Source organism: Anomalospiza imberbis, chromosome 25, assembly GCF_031753505.1.
Source record: "Anomalospiza imberbis isolate Cuckoo-Finch-1a 21T00152 chromosome 25, ASM3175350v1, whole genome shotgun sequence".
In the NCBI taxonomy this organism is placed as follows: domain Eukaryota; kingdom Metazoa; phylum Chordata; class Aves; order Passeriformes; family Viduidae; genus Anomalospiza; species Anomalospiza imberbis.
Window position 1 is genome coordinate 2,766,293 of NC_089705.1, and position 10,417 is coordinate 2,776,709.

The 10,417-nt window shown below is 46.6% G+C and overlaps 1 protein-coding gene across 2 annotated transcripts in view; it reads right to left on the reverse strand.

Annotated features, from left to right (window-relative positions):
- KDM1A (lysine demethylase 1A) overlaps window positions 1-9,338 on the reverse strand; it is a 29,904-nt gene extending 20,566 nt beyond the window's left edge. Inside the window, exons 1-3 of one of the 2 annotated variants that reach the window (XM_068172728.1) lie at window positions 9,015-9,338; window positions 6,033-6,198; window positions 1,195-1,254 (exon numbers count right to left, since the gene is read on the reverse strand). In XM_068172728.1, coding sequence (XP_068028829.1) covers window positions 1,195-1,254; window positions 6,033-6,198; window positions 9,015-9,299 — 511 coding nt within the window. In that variant the 5' untranslated portion in view covers window positions 9,300-9,338. The remainder of the gene's footprint in view (window positions 1-1,194; window positions 1,255-6,032; window positions 6,199-9,014) is intronic. The other variant, XM_068172729.1, reaches the window with a different exon arrangement.
- Between the last annotated feature and the right edge of the window lie 1,079 nt (window positions 9,339-10,417).

A 10,417-nucleotide genomic window follows, 5' to 3' on the forward strand; every position in this document is an offset into this window, starting at 1 on the left:
ACCAGTTCAAAACTACATGTTTCTCCTTGGAAAGGTTCTGCCTAGACTGGATTATCAGCTCCTCTTCACACACATTTGCACAAACATACCTGCCCATTTCCTGACATTCAGCACTAGCAACTAATTGGCTGAAGTTTTGAGTATGTCCTTGCCCACAGAAGAAATCCTGAGGGATGCTGCTCATTGAAAGACTTACTAAAACATCTGCAGATGAACACACTGAATGAAAGGATTTTGGCTGTCGAACTGGACAGTTGTTAGAGCATACTCTCAGCATATAATACAAAATTCAAAATATGCAGCATATCCAATCAGCCAATGCCCACCTAAAAATGAAATAGGCAAGGCATCCTTAAGCCCATGAGCCATAATAGCCAGCAGTTCCATGCAAGTGGTAACATCTATAACAGTATTCAGCTCCCTTACTTACAACAGCAAAGGATGCACTCTTAGATGAGTATCTTGAAGTACTATTTGCTTCAAAAAGAGCAACTTGGAGGTACAGAATAGGTTCTGGAGCCTTTGACTCCTGTTTAAAACCCTAATCCTGAAGTGAGAGCAAAAGCAGCAGAGTTGGAGGAAGATTTAAAGCAGCACTCCAAGTACTTAAGAGTGAAGACACCAATCCTGCGAAGGAAGCAGCGAGTGAGTACTGCCAGCAGCAGTACCAAGGCCAAATGGCAAATGCAATTCCCAGTCCAGTCCAGGGAGCAGCAGACTATGGATGTGCCCAGCAGACAATCTCCTGGGCTAAGTGCTGGCACACAGGCCAAACACAAACCCTTTCAAAAGACAAAAAGTAAGGAGCAAAAAGGTACTCCGTGCTATGCTTCTTCAGCAGATTAGAAAAAAGGGTACACTGCTCTAAAGCTCTTTGTGCCAGTCTAGGTGGTACAAACTGGCTAGGTAAGAAACAGCTTTCTGTATGTTTAGACTCCTCTGAACATGGAGAGGAGTGGAGGGATGAGAGATCGGCCTGAGGCATTTCAGCACAGGTTAGCTAGTGCCCTTTTCCACAGTTGTTATAGACCTCAGCTGACATCTGAATACCCCACACTTTTTAAACAGGTGGCTACACAACTCCTGCACCTCTTGCTAAATTCGGGACAACCACACCCATGCGCACTTGCAAGCATCAATCCCTAACTTGGCGGCTCTTGCTACCCAGTGGCAAGCATCAAACGCCACCCTCACCTGATGCTTGGCCGTCTCCATACCCTCCAGAACTGTCGTCTTGAAGTCCTCCTGCTTGCCCTGTGGAAGGAAAGAGGAGAACTCAGGGACCTTACTCCATAAATTAAACCATACTGGACATAAAGGCCCGGCAGTTGGCGTTTTAGGTATTAAATTTCACCAACTAACTAAACGCATTTTCTGAGAATCCCATCTTCTGGAACCTAGGTTCAGGGCACCAAAAATTTTTGTTCTAAAGTGTTATCCAGGTTACTGGAATGCTTTACATCAGATTTTATGGGAAATAAAGAAGTACACCACATGTAGCATTCCTGGTGGCTAAATACTTATGATCAGGCAGATGGATACCATCAGATTCTATGGATCTCAAACCCTAACAATTTAATAATCTTGCCTTTGGTGCTTCCAAGTCTCCCCACATCCCAAAGAGGTAGTTTAAAGCATTTTGAAAAGCCTCTTATTTTCAGGAGACCCTATTTTTCCCCCATAAACGCTTCCTTTAAGCTTGATGCTAGAACAATTCTTGAAAGGCTCAGACCACTTACTTGGCTTCAGTACCCTTGATACATCATCAGTGTTCTAACACACTAAGATTGTCTTTGAAGCCAAATACACATCATACCATTGATCAGTGATGTGATCAATACCCAGCACTGAAAGACATCAGTCTTTCAACATTCCCAGTGGTGGACACATGAGGAAAGGCTAAGCACACATCTAAAAGATCTGAAGAAGTCTCAGAATTACCTTAGCCTGCATTTAAGTCCTAAACAGGACTGCAACACAAGCAGGAACAGAGCATGTTGAGAAGAGAGATGAGTACAGCTGCAGTGTCAGCAGGAACAAAGCCATCACACACCTCACACACTGCTCACTTCACAGGAGGCACTGACCCTGAGCTCCTGAGCAATATTCTTCCACCACCAGGTGTCTGCCTGAGGTCCCATCACCTGCAGAGCTCAGGAAGCCATGGCACACTCCAGAGATGGCCCAGGGCTGTTCAGCTGGCTCCTGCTGTACCAAGGCTCTCTCAAACCACACACTTAACAGTCATCAAGTGCAAAGCAACGTGCACTGAAACACACTGCAGTGGTCACTGGAATGGAACAGCCGCTTCCTAGAGCACAACTGCTCAGGTGTAATCTCCAAACAGCTAAGAGCAAGGTCTAACCTGAGGCTGAACACACAACTGTTAACACTCTTTAGAGGCTGGGTGGACAATTCTGCCAAAATGAAATTTTAGGAGACACACTAACTGAGAAGAATCTCATCTGAACTACAGATTTAACCCCTAAAGCAAGACACAGACCCCTAAAGCAAGTTAAACAAATGTTTCCATACTGTGCTAAGCTGAATTAAACTAGAATGTCACAACATTAAACATCTACAAATAAAACAAAAGAGGAACTGAAACAAGACAGACATTTTCCCTCAGTACAGCAGAGGAGCCACAGTTAGTACTTGTATAAAATCAGTCTGCCAGCAGGGAAATACAACTCACGGAGAGACTGTGACAAATAATTTTATTTTGACAGGCCTCACAAGCCCCAAGTTATGATTCTGTGAATAAACGTATCTGCAACAGCAAGATGTAATTGTTTACTTGATCTACATTGCAAGTACTTTATTTTGCAGGGAACATTTCAAGACTTGCTTCCATTCTGGGAGAGACTAACACAACTGAAACACGAATATTAACAGTCAAGCATAGGCCATTAATTTACAATATGAGTTTCACCTGTGCCTTCCATAAGTTAAGAAATTAAACCGACTCTGACTTTAGTCTACGGCTTTCATAATCCCTGAATCAATACTGACAGTGAGCAGAGGGGAAAAAATTGCTGTTGGCTTACTTTCAGAAAGAAATCAGAATCTTCCTCTTCTCATCACTATTACTGATTGCTTGGACACAATTCTAAATGCTACTCAGTCTGAGCAGAGAGGAGTGGAAACAAGGCCTGCTAGTGAAGATTGCCTCTCCTTCCCCTGAAGAAAGGTTCTAGTGGAAAAGGAACTAGCAGCAAGCAAACCACTGCTCCCTGCTAACATCAAACTACTGCAGCTCAACAGAACGTGTGTGAGAAGAATCTGCTCAGAGTCTCAAGGGAACAGAATAACAGCCCATGAGCTGAAGAGCAATGAGGAAGGTCCAGAAGGGAATCTACTTCATATTATTATCCACTGTCTCAAAATTAAGAATAGCTGCACACGAGTATCACAGAGTACTGAATTTATTTAGGAAAACAGACAAGTCAGATAAAATAAAGAGACAAAGCACCACTAAGTCTGACCATTCCCTTGATCTTAATCTTGATCATACTCAGTTCCTTGGAAAACAGCACCTAAAAATATAGGATTTCCACAAAGTAAGAATACTGACAACACTAAAAGGCCAGGAGCTAGTAAAGAAAATCTTCTGTAGTTCTAAAAATCAAAATCCAATTGGTGAGGAAAAATAAACCCAAGATTTTTAGAGGAAAATAAAACCCAAAAAACCAAAAGAAGCGAGCTCCTTGAGTCTGAAAGGGATACTGGCAAACAAGAACACAAATGTCATCAGTCAGCACTGAGTTTGGAAATTTTTTTGCTATTAGACAATACTCCTCAAGTAAAAAGAGGAGAGGTACTCTCAGAAAATTCCCTTAGCCTGTCACACCTTTTAAAACTGCTCTGCAATAGCATGCAGTATATCTTGCAAATCCAGACTGAACAGCCAGAACACCTGGAATTCCCCACAGCTGAACACATGAATGGAACCTACTCAAGGAAGACCAGCATTGTGCTGTCACCTGTAGTGTGACACTCAACAACCCTTCACCAGAAGCTGTCTGTGGGGACAGGCTAATGAAACACCAGACATTAGCACCAGGACATTTTTAAGTTGCACAATCAGGCTTTTCAGCTCAAAAGCTGTAATGTGACAACTTTATGCTTCTACTGCATCACCTGCATTTTTACAGGCTTTAAACACAGAAGTGAATTTTTTAAGGTCTGCAATGAAAATAAATTAACAGCAATACCCAGGCTAACTAAAAATTTCCTAGATTTTCAGTATGCAATCCTCCACTAGTATTACTGTCCAATTCAGTATTTACTGAACACTTCAGTTTTTCCTTCAAAGTGACAGAGAGATAAAACCTCAATTATAAACACTGCTTTTATATACAGCAGACTCCATGCCGCCGCCTCCTTCTAAAGGGTGGCTGAATTAGAAGTTTCAATGTACTTTTAACAGCCAGCATAAGATGACCTGATGTTCTTGACACCTATATCAATAAAGACAAAAATAGAGAGATCCAGAAACATATATAGGCTCAGAAATCTTTAAAATTACAGCAAGACTAGCTGTGAAATGACAGCTTGAAATCTGTCTTCTTTCTACTTTATTGCTCCATGCATATTCACAGAATTTCTAGGAATAGAAGAATTATATGATGACCTGAAATCTACTCATTTCTAGGCAGCTAGATACAGCCCATTTAGAAATTGATTGTATCTAGATGGCTAAATACAGTGCTTGCAAAGTAACTAACAGGCTGTTGTGTGTATAAAACAGCATGACTCATCACTGCTGATCTTCCATGTTTCCTCCTTCACGGGACAAAACCTGTTCCACTCTACCTCACTGATTATGCCTCAAACTGATTTCAATAATCATTCTTAGAGGCACAAAATGGCATCTGAGAGAAATAAAAAAACATATTAATATTAGGTCTCAAGGATTAAACACAATGTGTAAGCTAAATTAAATAGTAAGCTTAAAATATTTGCTTAATTACACCCATTAAAATTCCATTTTTGCTACATCAGCTACAACTGGGGTGGCAGGATTTTTATCACTGCCAATACTTCAGTCAAGCATATGAACTACAGTACTCCTGTATCAAGGCAGGAGCCAACAGCTGCAACAAGGAGGGGTTACAATGGCAAATTGCAAGAGATAAAACACACCCACAGCTTTTAATATTTTTTCTGTGACTGAGGGTAGGTATCCCCAAGCTAACATCAGCCCTATATTCTCAAACCTGCCAGCCAGAAAGAAAATTAAGGTAACTGAAGACTAACAGTGACTCACATCAGTGATGAACCTGCAAAGATTCAACTGCTAGATTTCAGCTCTTGTCTAACACCCATTAGTATACACGTTATCTCATGAAATCTCTTGACTCTGAAGTTTGCAAAAGCATCACTTTCTTGGCAGCTGGGTGATACAACAGACCTCACTAATGGTGCCAGCTGTAAACACAAGGGAGGTAATGAATAGGCTACTGCTACTACCACAAATTTCAGAAGCTGCCTCCTGAACAGGACTGACCAAAAAAAATCTCAGTGTAAAGTGAAGCTCTCTCTAAGCTAATAAGGAAAGCACTGAATACTGAAATTTAAGTAAACACTATCCAACCAGAACTCAAAACTAGAGTCATAGTTTAAAGCCACAGGAATCCCAGTAGTTTAAATCTACTCTTCTGCGTAACAAGCCCCCTCATAAACCCAGCCTAAGAGTGTTCATACACAAGCAGGTGTGGCAGCAGAGAGCCAGAGAGGCTATTCTGGTCAACAAGCTTCCAAAGACAAGTCAGTAAGGATCATGAGAACCTAGCACAAGAGGTTTGGCTTCATTTGGAATGACATTAATGCATATTCCTATCTTCATCAGGCTGTTCTGTGTTTCTCCCCTCTTTCCACATATGGGGCCAGCAAATAAAACACTGTAGAACAATTATTCAAAACCAGATTGAAACCAGACATGGGATTCATGATGCCACACCCAGCCCTACCTAATTTCTGTGAACAAATCAGGTAAATAGTTTCAGAGGAGAAGGTCTCTCTCTACTCACCAGACGGCTCCTCTGGCTCACTTTCATTCTCTTCTTCTGCAGGAGCTGGTGGAGGTGGTGGGGGTAGTTTTTTCTCTTTCTCAGCTTTAGCATTTCTCTCTTCTTCAGAGTAATACTCATCTTCTGACAGGTTTGCAAGACTCTCATCCATCTCTCTATACTCGACCTGTGAAAAGCACAACAGAACATAAACACACTGAAGATGCCTGTGGGACAGGCTACTAACATTAATGTTGCAAGTAACAAAATTGCTTAAAGAAAGTCTTGAGTTACCTTGAGTTATGCAGACTCTTATTGCAGATACCTTGTTATAAAATGCAACAAAGCCTAACAAGTTCCAAATGTTTTTGCCTCCACCTAAAAAAAAATCTTCAGCACCCTGTAGTAGGAGCTTTCATCAAGCCCAGTTTAGGTCTGTTATATTATCATTTAATCTCTCTCATTTTCTTCCCTTCCTTCACATCCCTGCCAAGGGAGGAAAAGCAGCTCCTGTGTCCACTACTTGTATTCAAACTCGAATTTCATCTGCTAAGCACTGATGACCAGAAGTGCATGCACACAAGATTTCCTGCAGAAATCCCACCTGTGCCCTGTATGGTCTGCTGCTTACTGGGAATCTTGTCCTGGTACAGAGGCTCACAGCTGCTTCCTCTCAACAATGGTCACACTAGTGGCTCAACACAAGGAATACCCCTTCCCCTCATCCCCCTCAGTCTTTATTGCCATGTATGTCTTGTTCTGTTACTGTTCTCCAATAAAAATAAATAAAATTATCAGCCAAAAAAGACTCACTCCAACTTGAAGGAACATGGAAACCTCAAGAACTAGCATGGAAGGGCTGCATCTCATACTGTTAGTCAACCAAGCTTTAATCCAAAGTAAGAAAAGTTCTGTATGCCACTGTTGAATTCCCCTACTGAGTGGAAAGGAAAAAAGCACTGCTCAATATGCAGCCATGGGAAAAATAAAAAGAAAGCAGCTAGTGATCTTCTGATATACAACAGGTCAGCTTCCACCAGGAACTGACAAAAACAACTCTGGATATCTCACCAAAAGAAAAAATCTTTCATAGTCCAAGTTCAGCCACTAAAAAAGAGCAATAATGGGCACAATTCAAAGTAGCTTTGGAAGCCTGTGTACAGGAATCCCTGGATTCTTTAAGATACTAATATAATCCGTTATCTGCTATCTTTCAAATATTTACATTCCACAACGTCCAGCACATTCAGTTTTTCACACTGTTGCACCTCCAGGACCTCCTGTGAACTCCCACTCTGAAGCAAGTAGCAGTGAGCATTCAGCACATCTGTATATTACCAGGGGTATTCGAAGCCACACGCAGCTACCTCTGTCCAAAGGCCCTTCAAAATGTCCCATTCCCTTTGAGCTCCACAACTTCTGAAGAACAACCAAGTTCAATTAAACACCCTAAGCTCTTCCCTAGATTTATTTTTAACCTGTATACCCTCCCAAACTATGTTCACAGCACGCACATTCATGGGAAGATCACCTCATGCTGGCCTGAGTGCTCAAGGGGACAGATGGTGCCACAAGAGACAAACGCCCTTTGCAGATGGGTACTGTCAGTGCAAACACCACCAACACACAGCCACAGAAAGCACCAATTCCTGCTAGTTACCAGACCACTGTAAAGAAGGAATGCCGCCTCTGAAGATCACAGAATGGTTTGCACTGGAAGGGACATTCAAACCCATCTCATTCCACCCACCCTGCCATGGGCAGGGACACCTTTCTCTAGACCAGGGTGCTCCAAGCCCTGTCCAACGTGTCCACGAACACTTCCAGGGATGAGGCAGCCACAGCTTCTCTGTGTCAGGGCCTCAACACCCTCACTGCAAAAAATGCCTTCCTTATGTCCAGTCTACACCTACCTTATTTTGATTTACAAGATGCACCAGACTGACCAACCCAAGAGCTCGTATGTGTGAAAGACCAGTTCAGTCATCACATCACACAACAGCTCTGAAGAGCCACATTCAATGCCACAGGACAAAACAGTTCCAAAAAGTAATTTCAGCTTCCATGTCAAACACCCCAACCCCGGGCACATTCAAGATCTTCACCATCTTCTGAAGCAAGGTTTCCAATAAAAGGTTTTACAAAAATAAAGGTTATGCTCTCATATATTCAGAACAACAGATGAGAATTACACGTTACAGACCCAAACTACTGGAGACCTTTTACGGCTGTTAGATTTCATTGCTGAATCCCACCCTTACAGAGCCTTGCCTCAGCTCTCCAGCAGCAACAGAGGGAAGGAGAGGACCAGTGCACTAGGCATGGCCATCACCTTCACATCCCTGCAAAACCAGCGTCATCCCGTGCACACGAGCCTGGAGAGGCTGCATCCATACACCACAGTAAGAGAAGCATTTGCTGATAAAATGTAAGCTCACGAGCACTGCCTTGGACTTGGGGTGTTTTTACTGCTCGGTATCCGGTCAGAAACCGCAGAAAGTTCCTAAACAGCTGCAGAAAACTCTCTTTTATGACTGGGCACGAGTCCTCCCAGAGCCCACGAAAGTGACTTAGAACAGGGATCTTAATCTTAAGCCAATGTGGCTTCCTGCGCGCCCGCGCGTTCGTCCTTCGCACTCACGACACCGGAGCCCTCGGTCCCGGGCATGCTACCCGCCCCCTTCGGCAGGGCCCGGCCCCGGGCTGAGCCCCGCGGCAGGGCCGGGAGCCCCGAGGAAGGGCCGGCCGAGCGGGGCCGGGAGCCCCGAGAGCCCCGAGGAAGGGCCGGCCGAGCGGGGCCGGGAGCCCCGGGAGCCCCGAGGAAGGGCCGGCCGAGCGGGGCCGGGGCCGGGACGCCCCTGCCGGCCCGAGCGGGGCCGGGAGCCCCGAGAACCCCGAGGAAGGGCCGGCCGAGCGGGGCCGGGGCCGGGACGCCCCTGCCGGCCCGAGCGCGTCGCGCACGAGGCGCCGGCGGGGCCCGCAAGCGGGCCGCCCCACACCTACTTTGGCTCGCTTGCGGCGGCTGGTCCTGCGGCCCTCGGGGGTCTCGGCGATGCCGGTGGTTTCGGCGCCGGGCGCAGGGGCGGCCCCGACGGCCGACGGCTCGGACACACCGCCCGGCGGCGAGGCCCGCGGCGGCTCCTTCTTGCGCGGCGTGCGCTCCGAAGCCCCGCCGCTATCCGAAGAGGAGCCCAGGGCCCCGGCGGCGGCGGGCGGGGGCACCGGCGCCTCCGGCCCGGCCTCGCCGCCCGCCGCCGCCTCCGCGCCCTTCTTGCCGCCCGCCAGCATGGCCCCGGCCGCACAAAGGAGCCGCGCGGGGCTGCGGCCCCGGCCCCACGTCACATCCGGGCCGCCGCGCAGCAGCGCCCCCTGCCGGCCGCGGGCCGTGCCGCGCGCTGCCCCGCGTACCCTGCAGCCGGAGGGAGCCCTGTGCCCCGAACAGTGCCGCGGGAACAAAGGCAGCGCTTATGCCTGCTTCATCACAGAATCACAGAACGGATTGCAGGGGAAGGGACCCTAAAGCTCACCTTACAGCGTGGGCAAGGACACCTTCCACTAGACAGGTTGCTCCAAGCCCTGTCCAACCTGGACACTTTCAGGGATGCGCAGCCACAGCTTCTCTGGGCAGCCTGTGCCTGTTGTCCCTCAGTAAAGAATTTCTTCATAATATCTGATCTAAATCTACCTTCCTTCAGCTTAAAGCCATCCATCCATCCATCCATCCATCCATCCATCCATCCATCCATCCATCCATCCATCCATCCATCCATCCATCCCTGTCCTGTCACTCTAGGCTCTTTTCCAAAGTCCCTCTCAGCTCTCTTGCAGCCCTTTATCACCTGGAAGGGGCTCTGAGCTCTCACTGGAGCCTTCTCCAGGTGAACACCTCCACCTCTCCCATCCTGTCTCCAGAGCGGAGGGGCTCCAACATCTCTGCGGGGGGAACATCTCTGTGGCCTCCTCCGGACTCGCTCCAACAGACCTGTCTTCTATAGGGGATGCCAGAGCTGGAGGCAGCTGTGCAGATGGGCAGAATCCCCTCCCTTGTGCTGCCCATCCCTGCTGGGGATCAGCCCAGGGCACGTGGGTCTCTGGGCTGCCAGCACACATTGCCAAGACCCATCAAGCTTCACGCTGACAAAGGATTCAAGTTTTAGTCCTTCTGTCACCTTTCAAGGTCTGCTTTTCCTCAGCATATCTTCTCCCAGGTTTCTACTTAGACCAGCAGGAAAAGCTGGTAAGGCAGGAAGCAGAAGTTGAAGCTCCAGCCTTTGGACAGGACTCTGCTGATGAATGCCCAGCAGTCCCACAGATGCCAGAGATGTTCTTGAAGAGTATTTGCTAGAAGTAACAGAAAACTGAATGCATGGTTGCTAATTTTCTTGCCTCTTTCCTTAAAACTGGTC